At 29.8% G+C, this 25,989-nt stretch overlaps 1 protein-coding gene across 4 annotated transcripts; it reads right to left on the bottom strand.

The window, feature by feature from the left end:
* NUC-L1 (nucleolin like 1) lies at positions 1 to 5,410 on the bottom strand. 4 transcript variants are annotated; one of them, XM_028054893.2, is made up of 21 exons: positions 5,203 to 5,410; positions 5,030 to 5,078; positions 4,426 to 4,571; positions 4,075 to 4,326; positions 3,836 to 3,958; positions 3,617 to 3,724; positions 3,405 to 3,515; positions 3,115 to 3,222; positions 2,912 to 3,013; positions 2,711 to 2,800; positions 2,578 to 2,610; positions 2,406 to 2,468; positions 2,183 to 2,275; positions 2,033 to 2,080; positions 1,864 to 1,952; positions 1,654 to 1,771; positions 1,261 to 1,355; positions 1,089 to 1,179; positions 918 to 1,009; positions 401 to 753; positions 1 to 284 (listed from the first exon to the last, which is right to left on the bottom strand). In XM_028054893.2, the coding sequence occupies exons 1-21, from the start codon at positions 5,233 to 5,235 to the stop codon at positions 253 to 255; spliced, it is 2,229 nt and encodes a 742-aa protein (XP_027910694.2). In that variant the 5' UTR covers positions 5,236 to 5,410; the 3' UTR covers positions 1 to 252. The 4 variants fall into 4 exon arrangements, with proteins under 4 accessions (XP_027910694.2, XP_027910693.2, XP_085525248.1 ...); XM_028054892.2 differs by having other exon boundaries at positions 2,183 to 2,278; XM_085669122.1 differs by having other exon boundaries at positions 4,075 to 4,571.
* Positions 5,411 to 25,989: the final 20,579 nt, after the last annotated feature.

Below are 25,989 nucleotides of genomic sequence, written 5' to 3' on the forward strand. Positions count from 1 at the left end.
TTTTCCGATAAATATATAAATATATATTTATATTTGCTTCGGCTTAAAGTAATCCGCGATGCTGAAGAGCTACAATTACTGTAATATAATAATGCATAAAAGACAAATGTATCAAATCTCAAAATTTCCCAATACAAGCAAAATACTAAGAATTCATACTAACAAATACCAAAACTGATGTGACAAAAAACCTAATAGAAGGTGAAGAAAACAAATACTAATTCAGTATCTGCAAGAAAGACTCAGGCCACTCTAGTCTTCATCGTTAAACTTGGTCTTTTTCCCTGCATAATCATAAATCACATAAAACTAGTGAATCATCCGTGCAGCAGTAAAACAGTTTTATGCAGCAATTGCACATGACAACTAAAACAAGGTAAATCCTAATAAAAAACTATACCTGTGCCTTCCGCCATGGATCTATTTGGTGGTCCACGACCTCTTCCACCACCGCCTCTTCCACCAAATCTACCACCACCACCACCGCCTCTTCCACCTCCACCAAATCGGCCACCACCACTACCACCAAAACGTCCACCACCACTGCCGCCAAACCTACCGCCACTGCCACCTCTTCCACCAAACCTACCACCACCACCTCTTCCACCACCGCCTCTTCCACCTCCACCGGATCCTTGATTATCCCTAGGCTTGGCTTCATCCACTGAGAGGGTATAACCTCCAAGTTCACTTTCATGGAGTTCTAGAGCTTTGCCAAAGCTATCAGCATCACCAAAGTCCATGTAAGCAAACCTGTAAATATTACAAATGTCAAATTGTAGGTAAAAGAACAATCCTGACAATCATTTATGCATGACTAAAATGGAAGGAAAAAATGCAATTAAGTCAAGCTACCAAATCACATAATAGTGAAACAACAGGACGAGAATAGAAAATAGAAGACACAGATAACATACCCCTTGACAGCACCAGTGTCGTAATCTTTCGGAATTGATACCCTTGTAATCTCTCCACAAGAACCAAAATGTTCTTCCAAACTAGCCCTTATCTAAAATAAAGCCAAAATATTATACACACCTATAATAGCAATAAATTATAGCCAACGGGTACTGAATTAGATATATTACCTCATCTTCCCCAAGTGATTTATCAAAACCCCTAACAAATAGTGTTTGAGACTGGCCTCTTCCACTTCTCTGGGATGAGTCTTTCCAATTGCTACAGTAATGGAAATAAGAAAATCGGTTAAGTGATGTTGACGATGATGCTTACAAAAAAATAATATAAAACACCAATTACCTGCTATTGGGAGTAAAAGCACCCTTGTCCCGGACCCTGGCTGAATCCAGACGCAGGGGACGATTCAATAATTCTTCTCCATTCAACTCAAGAGCCTAATAATAAATAATGAAGAGATTCTCAACTAAATAATATTAATACGCATATACTCAATTCAGAACACACATAATAGCCAAAAAGGAAAAACTACTGATAGATAATACCACACAACATAGAAAATAGCCCCTTCAATGCTAATAATCTCTAATAGCTTTTACTTTCTTAAACGAGAAAAATAACAGGACAAATCCTTAAAACTTTAAAAGTTCACCAAAGAACAGAATTAAAAAATTCTTGTAATAAAAAATTTACAAGAATTAAATGTATATAGATCATAAGGTATCAGAAACTCACCTTCTGCGCAGCTTCAACTGTTGCAAACTCAACATGACCAAATCCTTTAAAATTACCCTCCGGATCTGTAGCAAGACGAACATCAACAACTTCTCCACAATCCTGGAAGAAATTTTCCCTGCACAAATACCAAACATCAAATTAGTAGTTAAATAAGTTAAAAAGGCAAGAATAGGTAAGAACAAATATTGAATGAGAAAGAGCACATACACATCAGCTCGGGTAACACTGTACGCCAGGTTCCCCACAAAAAGAGTATTTGAGCCGCTCTCTGCATTTGGTGTAATTGGAGTATTGGGCTGCAAAATTGCCACATAAAACATCACACAACTGGCATTCAAAGCAAGAAAGAATACAAAAGAAGATTAAGTTTAAATACAGTTTTCTTTCCGGATGAAGCAGCATCTACCATCTCAACATCCCTAGCCTGTTTTGCAAGAATAAAGTAAATATTAGAATAGCATCAAAAAAAGATCGAACAAATTAACCGTAAAAACATAACATAAGAAAAAGAATTGTCGCTGCTTACTCTTTTTTGCGGAGTTTTGGAGGGTTCCTCCTCACTTTCTTCCTCACTATCATCATCTGAACTGTCACTACTTTCTTTGACTTTTTTCACAGCCTTCTAAGAAAAAGGGAAAAAATTAAACCTTACTTTTAAACAAATAAGAATGCAAACAACATTAAAATATAAAAGTACCAAACCAGAACAATTCTACTAAACCAATAATAGGCCAAAAGGGAGTTTGTACCTTCTTCTGAGGCTTTTCACTTTCATCAGAACTATCATCCTCGTCTATATCCATCTTCTTTCCCTGCGGATAGCAACAATTCAATGAATTCAAATTGACAAGTGATCACCAAATACAGAAAAAGCTTCATTCGAGGGGAATATGCATAAAATACAACCAAAATTGAACCAACCTTTTCCTCTTCAGAATCACTTTCAGAAGACTCCTGCAAAAGTTATATAAATTTCACCAAAATGTCAGAAAAGTTAAATTTATTAAAAAACTATAAAACCAAAACAATGGAAAAGAAGAATTAAATAAAATACCTCTTCTGAATCACTAGTTTTTGAGGTCTTAACAGGCTGCTTAGACACAGGCACTGACTTGACATTGGAAACCTTTTTGGTAGCCTCCTTCTAGAAACACAAACATTGGAATTGTTTAAGGTTGACAAAACCAGCTTATCATTGACTTGAAGAGCATGAACCAAAAACACTATTCAAAGATGATAAAATTGGAAAATTTACATCGTCTTCATCAGAGCTGCTATCATCAGAATCAGAGCTATCAACTTTCTTCTTTGGCACAGCAGAAGGCTTTGACACAGCAGTTGCAGAGGGCTTGACATCCTATGTATTTACAATTATAAGAACAGACATAACGCCTAAAAACAATTTACATGAACAAAACAGGTTCGATTTCCACTCACAACCAATAACCGACAACTTACATCATCTTCATCAGAGTCTTCACTTGAATCATCATCTGAGCTTTCCACTTTCTTAGCGGGAGCAACTGATGAGGCAGGCGGCTTTGTAGTTGCAGATGTTTTCTTTTTCTAATATTATCAACCAAATAAACCCAAGGACAAAAGCAGAAAATTATTGCACAATGTTCCCACATATAATGGAGAAATAAAGATTGTCTCAATAGAAACACACTGAACAATCTACTAGATATAATTTCTTATTTCAATTCCAGATAAAATATAGAAAATTTTGGTGTTAGTATAAAACTTACATCGTCCTCATCAGAGCTGCTATCAGAGTCAGAACCTCCACTAGGCTGAGTCTTCTTGTTAGAAGACGCTATATTCTTCCCTGCAGCAGGGACCACCTTGGTTTTTGGAACCTTAGAACAATATCAAAAAAACAAGAATGGTGAATATTTCAACAAACAAATAAATTGATTTGGCTTCCACCAGTTGAGATATGATGAAATGTATTACTCACATCATCCTCGTCAGAGGACTCCTCAGATGAATCAGAAGAGCTTGCAGCTGCAGCTGGCTTGCCTTTCTTTGCAGCGGCAGTTACAGAGCCATTCTTGGCAGCTGGTTTCTGAAACCAAAAAAGAAAGAAAAAGTAATGACAAAGCCGACAACAATACCAATGAGTGATAATTCAACTAACGTAAAATTTAAGCAATTTTAGTAATTTAATCATAAATACCTCATCTTCAGAGGAGTCATCTTCAGAAGACTCCGAGTTGCTAACTGGCTTGCCTTTCTTTGCTGGGGCACCATTTTTAGCAGGAGCCTTTTGTGAAGGCACGACAGCTTTTGGTACAGGCTTCTGATTGAAGAAAAATAGAAACACAATGAAGGAATAGATACAAGAAAGTATGACTATGTTGACAGGAAGTACAAATTTCATTTATAAATTCAACAATAAATAATCAGGTTTAATACCTCCTCCTCAGACTCTGAAGAAGAATCATCTGAGCTACTCTCCTTTTTATTGGGCAGTGGTGCAGCTTTCTTTTGTTTCGCGGCTGCCACTTTCTGTGGCTTCTTTGCACTCACTTCGTCCTCATCAGAAGAGTCATCTTCAGATGATTCAGAAGAACTGGAAGCTGGTTTTCCTTTCTTTGCAGGGGCTTTTACAGCACCATTATTAGCAGGGGTCTTCTTTGGAAGAGCAGCAGGTTTAGCAGCAGGTTTCTTGTACAAAAAACAATAAAAAATAGTTAGAGACGATAAAGATGACATGAAATTTAGACATTGTAATCCATTAAACCATAAATAAGACTTGTGCAATACCTCATCTTCAGAAGAAGAATCGTCAGAACTGCTCTCCTTCTTCTTTTGCACCTTTGCTTCCTTCTTTTGCTTCTGCACAACCTCTTCTATCTTCTGTTTTTTTGCAATCGCTTTCTCACTTTCTTCTTCAGCTTGTCGCTTGCCACCTGAAAGAGAAAAATAGTTCAAGAAAAAGAACAACTAAAAAACAAAATATCAAGATGAAGTTCCAAACCCGAAGTGACAGTGTTTGTGTGGTATGTTAACTAGTTCTCAACAAATACTTGGTACAGATTCTCACTTAAAAGCACAAGACAAACAAGACCAACGAAAAAGTTAATCATCTCAGTTCAAACTTGAATTATATTCCACAAAATGACAACCATGAGTTACAAAATCAACCAAACTTATTCATTCGTTTCAAACTGAATTTCAAAACAACATTGGTTTTAACCAATACAAGACAGACCCGAACCAAACCTAAAAACAAGCCATTAAGTAAAACTGATCAACAAAAATATAATATAGATAACATGATGTATAAACAAATAACATAAGGACACCGAACAAAATACAAAAAACACATCAGACAAAGCTCAAACAAAAGTAGAGAACTATATGGTACCCTTCTTCGCGGATTTGGATGGCGGAACAGCAGCTGGAGCGGCGTCAACCTTCAAGAAACCAAAACAACATCAAAAAATAAAACAAAGAGAAGTTAGCTCAGAAAAAATAGGTAAACAGAAAAACGTCGAACGAAAAATAAAATTCATATAAAGATTGAAACAAAGCACAAACCTTGACAGCTGATTTCTTGCTAGACTTGCCCATTTCAGATTAGAGGAACGTGAAAAGCAGGGTGGCGCCGGTTAGGAGGAAGAAAATGCGAAAGAAGAAAGAGGCTCTGCAAAACCCTACCGTTGCGAAGGATTAGGGTTTTGGGAACAACAGAGTGTGTCCGAGAGGATACAGCTGCTATATTTATATACTACGCGCCTCTCTTTGGTCAGGGGTTAGGGTTTTGGGCCTTGCAACAATGTCACTGCGCGTTTTGTTGACTAACGCTTTCATGGGCTTAGATTTTTTTTTCTTTCCAAATTAAATTATATATGCAGTTAAAATTGTAATAGTTTTTTTTATTAATCTTTGTAAAAAAAAACTCAATAAATAAAAATTTGTTTATAAGAATTAAATATTTTTAACATAGTATTTATAATATTACTTTTTTTATTATTCAAATTATTTATAAAATTAAATTTCAGTTAAATCTAAATGTATTGAAAATGATAAATCAAAAAATGTAAAAAAATAAGAAAAATATTTAGAGAAACTCTATTCAAAAAAGGATGATTAAGAGTGTTTTTTTTATATTATAATAACTAAAAAAATTTAAATCAAGTTAGATATTTTTATATTTCTTTATATATTCACAATGTTCCCTTCGAATAATGTTATATTCAGATTTTTTTAAAATGTATATAAATTATTTACTTAATAGGCTTAAGTATATACCCCGCACAAATAATATTTTAGTTTACAAAAATTATATACAATTTAATAGAAAATTTAATGCAGGTGTTTGAATATTTTTCTTCTCACTTTTAAATTAACATCGACTTGAATCGTCTAATTTCTTGCTCGAATTTTATTTTCAAAATAAGTGTGCAATGTTGTGCAATGTTGTGTGGGAATATATGAAATAAAAAATTACTTTTAAGTTATAAAAAAACATATCAAAAATTTTATATCTTTATCATAAACATATCATACAAAAATTAACTATTTATATCTTTGTACTAACAAGTTACCTTTTCAAAAAATTATATGTTCAAATTTAAAATCACATTTTTTTTATTGCACACATAGGAGTTTTTGAGAAGGTATTTCGGCAAATCCATAACTAAGGATAATAGCCATTTTTTTAATGAAAAAGTTAGAAAGAAACATGTAAGCCTTTTTTAGTTTTAATATATTATTTACTCAAACTTATTTATGTCATGTGATGATAATTCCTCAATTTTAATATGAAGAAGAATTTGAAATTAAACTTTCACATGTCAAATATGAGCTTTCCTTGTGTGGCGATGGATCATAATAACATAACAATATTGATCTCATACAACAAGAGATCATCAGGACTCAATGTTAAGTTCAAATTGTTGGTGAAAAAAAAAGGAATAATATATGGTAGGATAACTTTTTACTCATTATACATTTGCAAATGTAGTCTCAATCAACCTCCATCACTATCTTTGCCTTACATTTTATAAGGTTTCACACGACTTACACAACGACTTAATGCAAATGGAAAGGCAAATCAGACGTTGAAGAGGGAGGTTCAATCTTTAAGACACTAGTTAGACAATTCCTCCATTTTCATGAGCACTCTCTCTGTAACACTGACACAAACACTAGGACTAGCAATAACACCAAGATCAACAACAACAGCAACAATAACTACATATTGACCAACATAATGACTAGGAGGATGAAGATGTGCATGATGCATCAACTTCCCTTGAATACAAAGATTATCAAACATTTATAATTATTGCTAACATCCTCATGCAACCTTTTCAAAAATTCTAGTTTATATGAATTTGCACCATTACACTTTTTTTTTACACATTACATTTAAATTATATCATAACTTTGACATATTTGTATTAAGTTATTAAATAAAATGTATGTTTGTAATATAAATGTTGTTTTGATTGTATACATGTTTCTTTGGTTGAAATGTAAAACCATAGTTGGCAGCAAAATAGCCTTAAATAATTGATGGACAATACTAATGAAAATATTTGTTGATAATTGGTTATAATAACTTAGTGACAAAATATGTCTTTCAATAATAACTGACAAAATATTTTCGTTGTACAATTCAACACATAATTGTTCAGAATATTGACGGATATATCATTGATAAAGTTATTTTCTACCTTTTATTGGTGTTAAGTTTCGTGAATAAAATCAACTTCTCCATACTCAAGTTTATGTTATTTTTGTATTGTTTTGTATTTTAGTTGCTTTGTGGTTTTTTACTCCTACTCTCTATTATGAGTGTGTGAAATGAGTCAATAAAAAAAATTTTGATGGAAGAAAATAAGTTAGAACTCAAGGAAGCACGGTTTGATAAAAACTAATGATTTTTAGACATATACTCACATCGGGAGCATTAGAATCCTACCCAACACTACAAACACAGAGAAATGACTCACCTATAGTATACATTGCCCTAGATCACCCCGGAAGGCCAAAAAATCACCATTGGGCGTTAGGTTAACTCGATGGGCGAGTTGGTGACTCGCTAGGCGAAAATAAGGCTCACCCAACAAGTTACAATACAAAAAACATAGATTTTGGGTATCGTTGGACGAGAATGAAGTCATTAGGCGAGAATATCGACCATAATACGCGAATATGGTTTGATCATGTTTCTACAAGGATTTTAGGGCATTTTTGCACAAATATAAACACTTTGGGTGCTTTTGAGAGGTTCTTGGAGGTTGTTAGGGGTGTTGGAAAACTCTCTCTTCTCCTTCTCGGGTCTCCTTCTTCGTCCACTAAGGTTTTACCCCTTTTGGATTAGAGAGGATGATGAGCTACGAAATTGGAGACAAAGATGCAAATGAGAGGCATAATTGTAGCATGAAATAGTTGTCAATAACATTGGGGTGGGATTGCTTCTACTTTATGGTTCCAATTTCTTCCATATTATTCAATTTTGTAAAACCCTAGGTTCTCCACCATAGAAAACAATTTCTATTTGTTGAGTTTATGTGTAAAATGTTGGTCTCTTGGCAAGCGTACCAAAAGTCAATTGTAGTATAATAATTTGAAGTAAGAGTGTCGAAACCACGAGGAACGGATTCAGTTAAAATAATTAATTATCTCGATCAGCATATATATACAAAAATTTTAATTTGATAGATCATTGACGTTTAAACTAATTTGCATAAACAAATACAGTAAAAGCAGAAAATTAGATAAAAATTCAGTAAAAGAAACTGAGATTGAATTTCATCTATCTCCCTTGTCTGTAATGTGGATGAATATAATATATAACATCTAAAAATACCAATATTGATGCACACTCAAAAATCATTTATATCGATCCCTCGCGTATAAAATTCATAAGATTAGTTCCCTGAATATTGATTCCTCACATATTCAACAAACTATCCAGCATTACAGTCAAGTGTTAAAAGCAATTGATATATTGAGATCTATTCCTAGCATCACAGTATATCAAGTATCATTGTTCAAATCAGATTTTCAAAAATACCTTCCGGCCATATCTAAAAATCAAAATCAAAACATCTATTGATCAGATAGAAGTAAGCATTAAGAGCAGAACAATAATACCAATATTGAGTAAAACAGAAATGCTATGTATAAATATCACCAGATTACATCCAAGTTTGAGTAGATTACATTCAATCCCAAGGAAAGAGATTAGCCACTCATGGTAGCCAACAAAATCCTATGAGCTAAGAAGAAGAAGAAGAAGAAAATGAGAAATTGTGTTCTGCTTTCGTGGTTCCAGCTCTCCAGATCTTCAAGTGCGTTTCTTCTCCCAAAATTCCAAGCTCTCCTGTAGTTCTGAACCTCCAAAATATATATACAGCCCAAACTCTCGCTTGGGCTACTGAATCTCGCTTGGGCTACTGAATCTCGCTTGGGCTACTGAATCTCGCTTGGGCGAGATAAAGTACTTCAGCATGAAGGAAGGGTCTCGCTTGGGCCACTCATTCTCGCTTAGGCGAGATAGAGTTCTTCAGCCTGAAGGAAGGTCTCACTTGGGCGACCATGTTCTTGCTTAGGCGAGAATTGAAAAACTGGTAATGGCTTCTTCACAGAATCTCGCCTAAGCGAGATCAAGCTCGCTTGAGCGAGAAAGGCGGCAAGTGTCTCGCTTAGGCGAGAAGACTTTAACTTTGGGCGAGCCTGTCCTAGCTTGAGCGAAACACCTTAGCTTTGAGCGACCTATTGCAGATTTTCCTCCTTTTCTTCTCTATTTCTTGCTTTCTCCTTCACTCTTCTTGAGTTCTCTTCAATCTTTCCTGAAAAACACACAAAATAGGATCAAATGATTTCTTTAAATCAAAACTTGGAAGCATGTGATTGAAACTTAGATTTAGGGAGAATCAATATGAAATACACAAATTAAAAGCATAAATGCCAGATTTTGTTATGAATCTTTACTAAATTTTGGCACTTATCATAAAACACTAAATTCTTGTGTAAAATTATGTTGCTACAATCACTACAAGAAAAATTGATTATAGTGATATAAATATTCATCACTAAAAGGTATAAATATGTCACTAATAGTACTTTGTGACAAAATTAAAATTGTCACTAACAATTATGTCACTATTATACTTGTGACAATAATTTTAAATGTCACTAAAACTAAATTTTATTGTGACAAAAATAGTTGTCACTGTTAATTTTGTGTAATAGTGACAATAATGAAATATCACAAACATATAAGATAGTAGTGACAAATTTATTATCACTATTATATTTTTTTAATAGTGATAATAAAAAATTATGACAAATATATAAAAGAGTAAAATTAATTAGTTATTACTATTATTAATTATTATTATTATTATTATTATATTATTGTCAAATTTTATGTGATAATTAATTATTATCATTATTATTATTATTATTATTATTATTATTATTATTATTATATTTATTATTATTATTATTATAAATGATATAGTAATTGCTGTAAATAGCTAACATGTTATAATGAATAGATAAGTCACATTTACATTTTAAAAATAAATATCAATTAAAATAAATAAACATGAAATATAAATATATAACATCCATTACATTTAAAATTACAAAAACAAAAATATGTAACTATATATCCAAAAATTACATATAAAATGATACCAAATTCTACTTTATACAATTACATTAAATAAGTATTTTAAAAGTAACATTAGACAACATCTTCAAAGGATTTTGATCCTGCAAAATAACAAAAAAAAAAGTAAATCATTAGTATTTAATAAAAAATATTCGATAATATATTATAAATGTAAAAATATCCATTACATTTAAAATTACAAAAACTAAGATATGTAATTATATATCCAAAAGTGTACATATAAAATGATACCTAATTTTATTTTATACAAACATCTTCAAGGATTTTGATCCTGCAAAATAAAAAAAATGGTAAATCATTAGTATTTAATAAAAAATAATCGATAATATATTATAAATGTAAAAATATCCATTACATTTAAAATTACAAAAACTAAGATATGTAATTATATATCCAAAAATGTACATATAAAATGATACCTAATTTTATTTTATATAATTACATTAAATAAGTATTTAAAAAATGGCATATGACAATCTTCAAGTATTTGGTACCTAAAAAAAAGTAAGTCATTAGTATTTAATAAAAAATAATCGACAATATATTACAAATTTAAAAATATAATCATTGATATTAAACAAAATATTCCTAAACCTTGCAAGTGTGTTGGTCTTGTTCTTAAGGTACAAATTCAATATGCTTAACTAACAGTACATGCTTTTGAATTTTTTTTTCTCTCCATTCACATTTTTTAAATTGTCCTGTACAATATTAATATAAAATAGTTAACACCAAAAATATTCATGATAATAAAATAAATTTGTATGAATATGATTATACCAAACATAAAATAAATTTAATGGTAATATGACATTCAATATGTCAATATATGTAACAAATGAATATTAATAATGATGTATAACCAGATGGTTAATTGTTATGGGGTGATTATGATTATTTTTTATGTTTATTTTTCCTATGAAGTGTTTTAAGTATTTTTCTAAGTGTTTCCATACCTATATGGAGGCCTAATGTTTTAGTGCTTCCTCTTTTTAGAGCTTAATCAACATTCACATAAGGCTTGTAGTGGAATTAGTTTTTCAATCGAGACTCTTCTTCAAACAAGAGTATAACTTTGTGTCGATGCTAAATTATGTGGATTCAAGCATACTATCATTGGTTTGAGTTATTCTAGGGGAGAAAAATGAAACTAAGAAGAAAACATTTTATACTAAAAGTTGAATGGGTAGAGAAAACTACATGCAGTTATTCAAGCACTCATCAAATTTCACATATAGAGGAAGTATTATGTTTTCTTATCAATATTAAATTAAATTTTGAAAAATGTGAAATAAATTCTCACTACCAAAATCAATGTGTTATTATTTAAAAAATGAAACAATTAAATTTTTACAACATTTTTCCCTAGAGTAAAGAGGTAGATGGAAATTTTTAGGTTTAATTCCTAGTTAATACTCACATGATTATTATTACTATTAGAGTTTCATATAAAAAAAAAGTTACATATTTTCATAGATCAATGGCAGAAAAGAACAATATTCTCATAAGTCAGGCATAACAAAAGAGGAGATGAACAATGCCTTATTGAAAGACAACAAATTAAGAAAGAAAGAGAAATTAATACCCCAGAGAGATTAGTTCCTTCTACTTATGGACAAGATTTGATTAATGTGACACCCCGACTACTATACTAAATAATTATTATTTGATAAAAAGATATGGAATTGATTGTTTTTTTTACCATAAGATTATCCTTGAGAGAACATTAATAATAACATAACTTCATATTTATATATATAGTTTACATCTCTATAATTGTTCATGAAATATTACAAAAATATATATTTGTAAAATATTAAGAGTTCTACATCAGAATAGAAGATTATCTATATTTTTAATATCTCCTAAATAGAAATTATCCATGAGTCAATCTTCAGAAGATCCACCAATAATATCCCGAACAACTCTCACTGAGCAGGGTCCTCTTCTGCTCATGCAACAGGTACATATGAAAGAAAAATATGAAAGGAGTGAGGTCTTTATAAGCCTTAAATATCAATCTTAATAAACTCAACAAACAATGCAGACACCGGGGGCCTAGATTTGGACCTATAACCACCAAACTTGATCTTGTTTTACCAGACATATGGATCCATATTCCACTTCTGATGATCCAATCTGAACATCAAAAGTTACTTTGGGAAGTGATTAGGTAGTTGAGTATTTCTCATAAAACATTGGTACAATCATAATTATTTATTTCTCGAGAATATTAGCCATTCATCGGCTCACAAAAGAGATATATACTCACTACCTAACCTTGGCGATGCCGAGCAGGTATCGGATAGTCCCAAGTTTGGCCTATGAATATCCTAGTCCAGTGCGCTATTCTGAACTATCCAGATATTCACCTACTTGGTAAAACTTCCTTAGACCCCACCATGGTCCCTGCCTTTCATCCCGCAGTGTACCAAACTGTGACTTCCCAAATACAAACACTCTGACACTGGTTTAATATCAACTTATTGAAACCAGACTTAACTTTTACTTGACTGACATACTCTTGGATATTTTCAAAAGTCATAAAATGTGATGACTATCATGTCATTGTATAAACTATACACAAAGAATATAAAACAACGATAAAATGTCCATGCAATTTTCTTCTATCCACATTTATTTTTATTTTCTAATTATAATGATAAAATAAGAATCAAAGCAAGAACTTTAAATAAATAATTAGATAAGGATTATAACATTATGAATAAATATAATAACAAAAATATAAATTAAACGGGACCACTGCGTAACTGGAGATAAATAAAATAAAATAAATAAACAGAACCAGTGCATAACTGGATATAAATAAAATAAAATAAATAAATAGGACCAGTGCATAACTGGAGATAAATAAATAGGACCAATGCATAACTGGAGATAAATTAAATAAAATAAATAAACAGGACCAGTGCATAAATGGAGATAAATTAAATAAAATAAATAAACATGACCAGTGCATAACTGGAGATAAATTAAATAAAATAAATAAACATGACCAATGCATAACTGGAGATAAATTAAATAAAATAAATAAACAGGACCAATGCATAACTGGAGATAAATTAAATAAAATAAATAAAGAGGACCAGTGCATAACTGAAGATAAATTAAATTAAATAAATAAACAGGACCAGTGCATAACTGGAGATAAATTAAATAAAATAAATAAACAGGACCAGTGCATAACTGGAGATAAATTAAATTAAATAAATAAACAGGATCAGTGCATAACTGGAGATAAATTAAATTAAATAAATAAACAGGACCAGTGCATAACTGGAGATAAATTAAATAAAATAAATAAATAGGACCAGTATAATTGAAGATTAAATAAAATAAATTTAAGAGGATAATAAATAAAAATAAGTTAAATGAAAGTAAATAGAATAATAGATGAGTCAAAATAAATAAAAGATTAATATAAAACTCATGAGTTTATCAAGATTAATATAAAAAGAGCTTAACCTCACCCCCCCTTACCTGATTAGTTGGAGGGACACACTAGTAATACTTCTAGAAGACCAAGATCTTTTTGAATATTTGCTCTAAACTTTCTCTCTCTATTTTCTCTTTCTCTATTTTCTCTTTCTCTATTTTTCTTTCTTTCTCTCCTTTCTTTCTTTCCTTTCTTTCTTTCTTTCCTTTCTTTCTCACTTTCTCATTTTCTTACTTTCTTACGTAACTCACTTTCACTCTTTCTTCATTTCTTCCATGTATTTATAGGTTAGGATAAGATTCCTTTCATTAATGAAAGGTAATCCAAAACTTTCCAAAGTAATCCATGTGGATGATGTAATCTTAGGTCATTTTTCTTTCATCATCCATTTCTTTCATCCATTTATAAGCCATGCATGTGTCATCTTGCCAAGTAATGAATGTATGCATTAAATGTAAGGTTATCACTTCTAATTATTCTTATCTTCTATGTATTTAGATAAAACTCCTTTAAATCTCATTATCTTCTTTCTTTTTCTTTTATTTCTTTTCTTTTCTTTGTTTTTATTTTTCTTTTCCTTTTCTAATTTTTTTTTCTTTTAGAAGATTCTTTATTATTATTTTTTTTCACATACTTATTTAATTAAAATATTTTTACCTAATATTTTTATATATATATATATATATATATATATTATTTGTTTTGTTTTGTTTTGTTCTTATTGTTATTTTTATTAAGTAAAAACTACATTATGATAAAATATATATTTTTTTGTTTAAACTACATTTAGATAAAATATTAAACATTAGTAAAACCATAAGATTTTCTAATTGTTTTATTTAAAATAAATAATACAGTTTATTAAAAATAGGGATGTTACATTTCTCTCCTCCTTTTAGGAATTTCGTCCCCGAAATTCACGTGGTTGCAAAAAGATGGGGATACATCTCTCTCATTTTACTTTCTAATTCCCAAGTTGCATCACCTTCATCTTGTTGATTCCACAATACCTTTACCAAAGGTATGTCCTTTCCCCGAAGTTGTTTAATCCTTCGATCTCCAATCCTCACAGGAAGCACATCATAAGTAAGATTTTCTCGTATTTGTACTATATCAGGTTCTATCACATGAAAAGGGTCATGAATATATTTATGAAGTTGAGACACATGAAAAACATTATGAAGTTTTGAAAGGTTTGGAGGTAAAGCAATTTGGTATGCGACAGAACCAATTCTTTTAAGAATTTGATAAGGACCTATGAATTTGGGTGTAAGTTTTCTAGATTTGAGAGCTCTACCAACCCCAGTTACAGGTGTAACTTTCAAGAAAACATGATCTCCTTCTTCAAACTCGAGAGGTTTCCTTCGTTTGTCATAGTAACTTTTATGCCTATCTTGAGAAGTTTTCATCTTTTCCCTGATCATTTTGATCTTCTCAGTTGCTTGTTGAATTACCTCTGGACCCAAAACTAAGGAATTTCCATTCTCATACCAACACAACGGGGTTCTACATCTTCTCCCATATAGAGCCTCATATGGAGCCATTCCTATGCTTGAGTGGAAACTGTTGTTATAAGTGAACTCTATCAGTGGTAGAAATTGCTCCCAACTTTCAGTTTGTTCTAAAACACAAGCTCTCAACAAGTCTTCTAAAGATTGGATAGTCCTTTCCGATTGTCCATCAGTTTGAGGATGATAAGCTGAACTAAGCCTAACTTTTGTTCCCAAGGCTTTTTGTAAGCTATCCCAAAATCTAGATGTGAAACGAGGGTCTCTATCAGAAATTATACTAGAAGGTACTCCATGCAGCTTGATAATTTCTTTTATGTACAAATGAGCTAACTTTTCTAAGGAAAATCTAATGTTAATAGGTAAAAAGTGAGCAGATTTTGTTAACCTATCCACAATGACCCAAATTGCATCATGACCAGACACAGTCTTTGGTAAACCTGTCACAAAATCCATGGATATGCTTTCCCATTTCCATTCTGGTACATCTAAGGATTGTAGTTCCCCATAAGGCTTTCTATGTTCAACTTTTGTTTTCTGACACACTAGACAACGTGCAACAAACTCCACCACTTCTTTCTTCATCCCAGACCACCAAAACATTTTCTTTAAGTCTTGATACATCTTTGTAGTACTCGGATGAATACTTAAGCTACTCTTATGAGCTTCCTCCATTATCAACTTTCTCAACTCTTCTTTTGCAGGTATGCAAATTCTATCTCTAAACTTGATGATTCCATTTGAATCTTTGTGGAATTCAGATTCCTTTCCTTCAACTTTTGCTATCAATTTTTCTTGCAAAAATTGATCTCTTTCTTGAGCTCTCTTTATTTCTTCTAAGAATTCACTTGATATTTTTAACATTCCTAAGCATATGCTATTGGGTCTAAGTTTTACAGCTAAGTTCAAGTCTCTGAATGATTCTATCAGATCCAATTCTTTCACCATCATCATAGATGCATGTATAGACTTTCGACTCAAAGCATCAGCAACAACATTTGCTTTCCTAGGGTGATATTGCAGCTCAAAGTCATAATCCTTAAGAAATTCCATCCATCTACGTTGTCTCATGTTTAGTTCTTTTTGATCAAAAAGGTACTTTAAACTTTTATGGTCACTGAAAACTTCAAACCTTGCTCCATACAAGTAATGTCTCCATATTTTTAATGCAAACACCACTGTAGCTAATTCCAAATCGTGTGTAGGATAATTAAGCTCATGTTGCTTGAGTTGTCGTGAAGCATAAGCTGCAACTTTTCTTTCTTGCATCAACACACATCCTAATCCTTGTCCACATGCATCACAATATACCTCAAAATTTTTTGTAGGGTCAGGAAGGATTAAAACAGGTGCAGATGTTAATTTTTTCTTCAACTCCTGAAAACTAAACTCACATGCTTCATTCCATTCGAAAGGTTGTCCCTTACGTGTTAACTTAGTCAAAGGCAATGCTAATTTAGAAAATCCTTCAATGAATTTTCTATAGTAGCCTGCCAATCCTAAGAAACTACGTATTTCTGTGACATTCTTTGGTTGTTCCCAAAGCAATACCGCTTGAACCTTTGAGGGATCAACTGCAATGCCATTTTGTGATATCACATGTCCCAAAAATTGAACTTCTTTCAACCAGAATTCACACTTTGACCATTTTCCATATAATTGTCTCTCTCTCAGAATATGTAACACAATCCTCAAATGTCTCTCATGTTCTTTATGATTTTTAGAATAAATTAAAATGTCGTCAATGAAAACAACCACAAATTTATCCAAAAATTCATGAAAAATACGATTCATATAATCCATAAAAATGGCAGGAGCATTGGTCACACCAAAAGGCATTACCAAGTACTCATAATGACCGTATCTTGTCCTAAAAGCTGTCTTTTGAATATCTTCCGCCTTGACTCGAATCTGATGATAACCAGATTTTAAGTCAATTTTGGAATATACCACAGCACCTCTCAATTGATCCATCAAATCATCAATCCTTGGTAGAGGGTATTTGTTCTTAATGGTGATTTTGTTAAGCTGACGATAATCCACACACAACCTCATAGTGCCATCCTTTTTCTTAACTAACAATACTGGCGCACCCCAGGGAGAAACACTAGGTCTGATGAATTGTTTATCCAACAATTCTTCTATTTGTTTTTTCAACTCTGCTAACTCTAGAGGTGACATCCTATAAGGGGCTATAGACACAGGTCTTGATCCTGGTACCAAGTCTATAGTAAATTCTATTTCTCTTTGTGGAGGTAACCCAAGAACATCCTCAGGGAAAACATCAAGATACTCACAAACAACAGGAAACTTATTAATGTCTGGAATTTCCTTGACTTTTAAAGAAGTTAAGATCATGTATACTTGAGATCCTTTTGGGATTTCATTGTGATTGGTAGTACTCTCTTTTAATTCTTCTGAGTCAAAAACTTCACCTATGTGTGATTCAAAAATTAAAGTCTTATCATGACAGTTTAGGAGAACATGGTTGGAAGATAACCAGTCCATTCCAAGAACAATATCCAAATGAGACAAGGGTAGACATATAAGATTCACAGAAAAATTTCTATTGCCTATACAAATATGACAATTTGTGCATGCAAATGAAGTTGTGACTGGAACATTGGTAGGAGTAGACACAGTTAAATCATATGACAATAAAGAGACATGTAACTTCAAATGTTTGACACATTCATGTGATATGAAAGAATGAGTAGCACCTGAATCATATAGTACATTAACAAGGTGACCATTTATGATGCATTTACCTTGGATTAGATCTTCAGATTGAACAGCTTCAGTACCATTCATCGTGAAAACTCTTCCAGTTGTCTTTGGTCTTCCAAGTTAATTATTTCCTCTATTGTTGCTTCCCCCACTTCCTTGATCCTTAATTAACTCTTTGCATTCATTGCGATAATGACCCAATTTCCCACAATTGAAGCAAGTTACAGTCCTTGTGGTGTAGTTTCTTGACAGATGAGGTCCTCCACAATGGAAACATTTGATAGGATTGGTTATGCCTGAATTATTGGCAGCAGAGGAATGTCTTTGTCCTGAAGAATTCCACGAAGTATGAGATGGACGTTGGTAGGGTTTCTTATTATTAAAATCATTTATTTTGTGCCTTAAAGGCCCTCCTTGCCTCCATTGAGTTTGTCTTGCCTTAGTATCATCCTCATAAATTCTACAACGGTTTACAAGAGTAGGAAAAGACGAAATCTCTAAATAACCAACTGCTTGTTTAATATCAGGTCTCAGTCCACTTTCAAACTTGGAACAACGAGAACGTTCATCAACTCTATCATGAAAGTAAGGACAAAATTTTGACAACTCGTCAAACTTTGCTGCATATTCTCCTACAGACATGATACCTTGCTGAAGATTAAGGAATTCAACCTCCTTCCTCCTTCGAAGATCCTCTGGAAAATATTTTTCCAGAAACTTTTGTTTGAAGACTTCCCAAGTAATTTGTCTCCCTTCATCCTCCAATTGTTGTTTTGTAAATCTTCACCAGTTTTCAGCTTCTTCAATGAGCATAAATGTAGCAAATGTGACTTTATTTGCATCAGCACACGTCATTGCGATGAATATTTTCTCAATTTCTGCTATCCATGATTGAGCACCTTCAGGATTAAATCCTCCTTTAAATTTTTGTGGATTGTTCCTGCGAAAAGTTTATAATCCTTGATTTTCCATGGGTTCAACATTTTGTTTTTGGCTCATATTTTCCAGGACAATTGTCATTCTTTCCAACAACTCATTGGTAATGTTTGGTCCATTATCCATCTTTTCCTGAAAGAATGAACAATTTCCTTAGTTTTCTTTAGATTTTTTTTTTCAACTATTGTTAAAACTTATCCTTACTACAAGTATTAATTGTTGTTATTACTTACTTTTATTAGTCTACTTATCTTGCATTTCTCCTTTACAAGAAAAATGTAAGAACAAACAACTTGCACCTCTACTTACTAGTAGAGACTACAAACATGAAAGACACCATACCCAAGGTCTTGACAGAAGGAACTGCTCTGATACCACTCAATGTGACACCCCGACTACTATACTAAATAATTATTATTTGATAAAAAGATATGGAATTAATTTTTTTTTATACCATAAGATTATCCTTGAGAGAACATTAATAATAACATAACTTCATATTTATATATATAGTTTACATCTCTATAATTGTTCATGAAATATTACAAAAATATATATTTGTAAAATATTAAGAGTTCTACATCAGAATAGAAGATTATCTATATTTTTAATATCTCCTAAATAGAAATTATCCATGAGTCAATCTTCAGAAGATCCACCAATAATATCCCGAACAACTCTCACTGAGCAGGTTCCTCTTCTGCTCATGCAACAGGTACATATGAAAGAAAAATATGAAAGGAGTGAGGTCTTTATAAGCCTTAAATATCAATCTTAATAAACTCAACAAACAATGCAGACACCGGGGGCCTAGATTTGGACCTATAACCACCAAACTTGATCTTGTTTTACCAGACATATGGATCCATATTCCACTTCTGATGATCCAATCTGAACATCAAAAGTTACTTTGGGAAGTGATTAGGTAGTTGAGTATTTCTCATAAAACATTGGTACAATCATAATTATTTATTTCTCGAGAATATTAGCCATTCATCGGCTCACAAAAGAGATATATACTCACTACCTAACCTTGGCGATGCCGAGCAGGTATCAGATAGTCCCAAGTTTGGCCTATGAATATCCTAGTCCAGTGCGCTATTCTGAACTATCCAGATATTCACCTACTTGGTAAAACTTCCTTAGACCCCACCATGGTCCCTGCCTTTCATCCCACAGTGTACCAAACTGTGACTTCCCAAATACAAACACTCTGACACTGGTTTAATATCAACTTATTGAAACCAGACTTAACTTTTACTTGACTGACATACTCTTGGATATTTTCAAAAGTCATAAAATGTGATGACTATCATGTCATTGTATAAACTATACACAAAGAATATAAAACAACGATAAAATGTCCATGCAATTTTCTTCTATCCACATTTATTTTTATTTTCTAATTATAATGATAAAATAAGAATCAAAGCAAGAACTTTAAATAAATAATTAGATAAGGATTATAACATTATGAATAAATATAATAACAAAAATATAAATTAAACGGGACCACTGCGTAACTGGAGATAAATAAAATAAAATAAATAAACAGAACCAGTGCATAACTGGATATAAATAAAATAAAATAAATAAATAGGACCAGTGCATAACTGGAGATAAATAAATAGGACCAATGCATAACTGGAGATAAATTAAATAAAATAAATAAACAGGACCAGTGCATAAATGGAGATAAATTAAATAAAATAAATAAACATGACCAGTGCATAACTGGAGATAAATTAAATAAAATAAATAAACATGACCAATGCATAACTGGAGATAAATTAAATAAAATAAATAAACAGGACCAGTGCATAACTGGAGATAAATTAAATATAATAAATAAAGAGGACCAGTGCATAACTGGAGATAAATTAAATTAAATAAATAAACAGGACCAGTGCATAAATGGAGATAAATTAAATAAAATAAATAAACAGGACCAGTATAATTGAAGATTAAATAAAATAAATTTAAGAGGATAATAAATAAAAATAAGTTAAATGAAAGTAAATAGAATAATAGATGAGTCAAAATAAATAAAAGATTAATATAAAACTCATGAGTTTATCAAGATTAATATAAAAAGAGCTTAACCTCACTCCCCCCTTACCTGATTAGTTGGAGGGACACACTAGTAATACTTCTAGAAGACCAAGATCTTTTTGAATATTTGCTCTAAACTTTCTCTCTCTATTTTCTCTTTCTCTATTTTCTCTTTCTCTATTTTTCTTTCTTTCTCTCCTTTCTTTCTTTCTTTCCTTTCTTTCTCACTTTCTCATTTTCTTACTTTCTTACGTAACTCACTTTCACTCTTTCTTCATTTCTTCCATGTATTTATAGGTTAGGATAAGATTTCTTTCATTAATGAAAGGTAATCCAAAACTTTCCAAAGTAATCCATGTGGATGATGTAATCTTAGGTCATTTTTCTTTCATCATCCATTTCTTTCATCCATTTATAAGCCATGCATGTGTCATATTTCCAAGTAATGAATGTATGCATTAAATGTAAGGTTATCACTTCTAATTATTCTTATCTTCCATGTATTTAGATAAAACTCCTTTAAATCTCCTTATCTTCTTTCTTTTTCTTTTATTTCTTTTCTTTTCTTTGTTTTTATTTTTCTTTTCCTTTTCTAATTTTTTTTTCTTTTAGAAGATTCTTTATTATTATTTTTTTTCACATACTTATTTAATTAAAATATTTTTACCTAATATTTATATATATATATATATATATATTTTATTTGTTTTGTTTTGTTCTTATTGTTATTTTTATTAAGTAAAAACTATATTATGATAAAATATATTTTTTTTTTGTTTAAACTACATTTAGATAAAATATTAAACATTAGTAAAACCATAAGATTTTCTAATTGTTTTATTTAAAATAAATAATACAGTTTATTAAAAATAGGGATGTTACAATTAACATATAGTCATTAAAAAGCATGATGAAATTAACAATATGTATGACAATAAGAAACAACATGACAATAAGAAATTAATGGAGTTCCAAATTTCGAAAGATATATAAGACCAACCTGTTGGGAGGTGAAACAATGAGAGTGGAATGTCAATAGTGAAAATAATAAATAAATATTATTCGATCTATATCCAATAAAATATATCGGATTTATAATTCAAATCCATTTAACTAGATTAATTAGATTTACATTTTTTAAATTAAATTTAAATTGATTTAAAAAATAGATTGAATCTTCTTTATCAATTAGATAAAATCCAATGAGATATGTAATGTATTAAAAAAATATCTTTAGCACTTTAAATTTTAAATGTTGAATTTAAATTTAAAGTAAATATCTTATTTATTAATATCATAATAAACTAAAAATATCTTATTTATTGATTGTAAAGTGGCAGAATAGGTGTAACATGAGCAGAAGGACCTAAGTTCAAATCTAAGATAAAACAAATTCATTATTTTTTTTAACAATTACTAATAATAGTATAATAATAAAATGATATTATATGATCATAAATATTTTATAAAATTGCAACAAATTTTGTATTAATTATATTCTTTTCAAAAGATTTTTTTTTTATTATCTCACATTATGTTAACTAGTAACTATTTGTTACAAGTATATTTTATCATTTTACAAGGAATTTTTTGTGACAAATTAAAAAATAATATATAAATAGTGAAAATGTGTATATATTACCATTAATTACGTTATATCAAAAGTAAATAATTTAATTCCTTTTAACAATTATAATATCACAATTAAAAATTAATATTATATTATTATTAATTTATAAACAATTATTTTGTTAATTATACTCTTATAAAAAAGAAAAGTAATTCTATCGCATAATATTTTATATTAATGAACAATCATTTGTGACATTATATATATTTTGTCATTTTTAATGAATTTTTAAATAAATTAAAAAATAGTTGTAAATGATATACAAATAGTGACAAAATTTATATCTATCACAACTAATTACATTTTAATAAAAGATAAATATTGAATTATTTAATATATTTAAACTTAAAGCTATAATAATATATTTAATATATTTTATCACAAATAAATATATAATACTAAAAAGAAAATTATTAACACAAATATTTTAGTTTTATAATAATCAATAATTTATTATTAGTAATATATAAACATTATTTTATAAATATTTAATATATGCTATGTTAATTAAATATTTTTATGAAAAATGAAACATTTTTTTAAAATATATTTAACATTTTTTTAGTTTTTGTAATATAATTATTGTGACTTTTTTTTAATTTTGTCACTATTATAAATAGTAATTATGACAAATAAAAAGTTAGTCACAAATAAAATATATATAGTGATAAAATTTATATTTGTCACTATATTTTTGTCACAAAAACTCATATTTATTGTAGTGAATATATGCTTTTCCAATTAAAGTTAGTGTTTGAATTTTCATGCTTCATGCTTGACGTGAATTATTCCCATGCTTATATTTTTGAATCTTGAGGTGTTGGGAAATATCTTTAGAATCTAAACTTGAAATTAAATACATAATGGATGTTTGTATCTATGAATAAAATTTGGTTCATTAGTAATCTTAGACTTTTGAAACTAATGTATGATTTCACTTGTTGAGGATTGAATGGATTGAAACTTAATGAGTGATCATAGGCTAAAAGGCTATAGGAATAGGATTTGAGTATTATTGTGAACTAATTTTAACACAAATATGGAATTGAGATAATTTATAACGCATGAGAATGAAGTGGTTGAAGTATAATATTGACAAATTGTAAATTCACTATATTAAATTCTTGTTGCACACCAACTTTTGATAAAAATACAAAAATAGTTTTTATTGTGTTTTTGCGATATTTGTTGTTTAATTGAGTTGTGAATAAAAGAGTTGTCATATATTGCACGAGTCACTTAAGTGAGAACGATAAAATACTTATTACTTGCTATGTTACGACTGATGCACTTACCATGTTGATTTTGTGACTAACAATCATCGAAGATTTACAACGAATATATTAGTCTCTGTAGTACCAACATGTGTTAAATGTGTCGGTAAAGTTTCTCGATAACCATTTTACCAAAATAATATGACTTTATTGATGGATTTTAACCATTGATAATTTTGTTTTTCTCACCGTAATTATATTTAACATACTTTTGTCATTTAAGTGTTTTTATTTTGAGTTGAATACAATTATTACTCTATATATATTAAGACTTTTTTTTAAATCACATGTAATGATTTTTGGTGATATAAACATTCATACTTTATATATATATATATATATATATACATATATATATATATATATATATATAATTTTATGATTTTATCTTACTTTATTGTGATTTTATTTCGAAATTTAATTTACTTTTTATAGTAGTTGACTATTATTTTATTAATTCCTTAATTATCGAACTATATTATTACAGTATATTTCAACACTACGAAAAAATATTTTTATTTGAACATTTAGTTAAGACGAAAAGAATACCACACTTGTACTATTTTATTTCACTAGTAAAGATTCCTCGACAGAAAATTAAAAATAAGTTTTGGTAAAAAATAAAATTGTTATATTTAATCTATTATTACAAACAAGTTGTTAAGGAAATACAAGTTTTGTAATGCATAAACTTTATTTAGTTTTATATTTTGGGTATCTATCTCTATCTGCAATGTTTTTGTTGGAATAAAAATGTTAGCGAAGATCCAGGTACATCCTACGGCCACAACTTACCTAAGAAAATAAGTTAGCTTTAATAATGGATTATAACAATGCATTGCAATTTCTGCATTTAATCAACACATTAATAATTGATCTTTACAAAACAGGGAAAAAAGTAAATTTAATAATAGAAACTATTTACAAACAAAGCTAAGGAATTTTATTTATTTAGTACTTGATACATTTAACTAAAAACACCACAGAGCTCTTTAATAATAGAAACTATTTAATTAAGTTTGAAGTCTTTAATAAATTTGAAAATATTTAATTAAATTCTTGTTACATTTTTATGGGTTATTTAGTATTTAAAAAAATATGTATATTTTCAATTTAATTTTTGCGTTTAATTTTTATGTGATAAAAATTGTTACAATTGTGATAGTTAAAATATAAAATTATAAAATTGTATCTGACAACAATTAAGTGAAATAACGAGACATCAATTATATTATCTGATTAACAAAAATTTAAATAACAAGATTGAAAAATACAAACTTTAATAGTGCATGAACTGTACAAATTTCATAAAGACCCTAATAAAATTTTTAAAATTTGAGAAGTTAAAACTTATCAAACGTAGAAAGTGTAATACCTCAATTTGGATGTAAGAAAAATTATAAAATGAACAATTTTAAGGGAAAACGATTATGTCAAAACATACTTAAGTAAAAAAATTACACTTTAATTATAAGTTTTTAGAACTCAAAACATCCTTTTGTTTTGAACTTTTCAAATAACAACACAATTTCATAATAAAAAAAAGACTAATTTTCTTAATTCATCCTATTTTCTCGTCAATCTACTTACGTCAGAAATATCTACATCATTACTTACTTCTTTGGTCCGGTATAACACCTACATCATACTATCATCACACTCGACAAAACAAATAAATAGAAAGTTAAGACTTATTAATCCTATTAAACCTAAAAGCAAAATAAAATCAAATTATTATACAAGTTTCATACCATCTTTTAAACCGGCCCTATTTTTTTTTTTTATTTTTATTTACAAATCAAATTACCAACAAATATATATACTCCAATGCACATCATTCATTTATTTCCTTAGAGCACTGATCAAATTAATTACAAATTATAATCTAAACTGATTTTATTGTCAATAATTCTCACTTAAAGCACACATGATCTAATCTAATATACACACAAATGTAAATATAAAATTAACATTGGCTGAAAGGATTTTTTATAAAGTAAAAAGTAATATTTGACATTTATAATGAATATAAAGCTATTTTTTTAAAAATAATACCCACATAATACATGGCATCATCAACATAG

The sequence above is a fragment of the Vigna unguiculata genome, chromosome 11 (genome assembly GCF_037176805.1).
Source record: "Vigna unguiculata cultivar grain cowpea cultivar isolate G323 ecotype 2 chromosome 11, ASM3717680v1, whole genome shotgun sequence".
Classification (NCBI taxonomy): Eukaryota; Viridiplantae; Streptophyta; class Magnoliopsida; order Fabales; family Fabaceae; genus Vigna; species Vigna unguiculata.

What these genes read in the sequence shown, in the direction of transcription:
- NUC-L1 (XM_085669121.1), bottom strand. Translation starts at nt 5,235, where the DNA reads ATGGGCAAGTCTAGCAAGAAATCAGCTGTCAAG. An exon ending in GCAAGAAATCAGCTGTCAAG is followed by an intron (nt 5,079 to 5,202) that starts GTTTGTGCTTTG and finishes GGTTTCTTGAAG; the next exon opens with GTTGACGCCGCTCCAGCTGC. An exon ending in CTTCATCCGGAAAGAAAACT is followed by an intron (nt 1,953 to 2,032) that starts GTATTTAAACTT and finishes GCAATTTTGCAG; the next exon opens with CCCAATACTCCAATTACACC.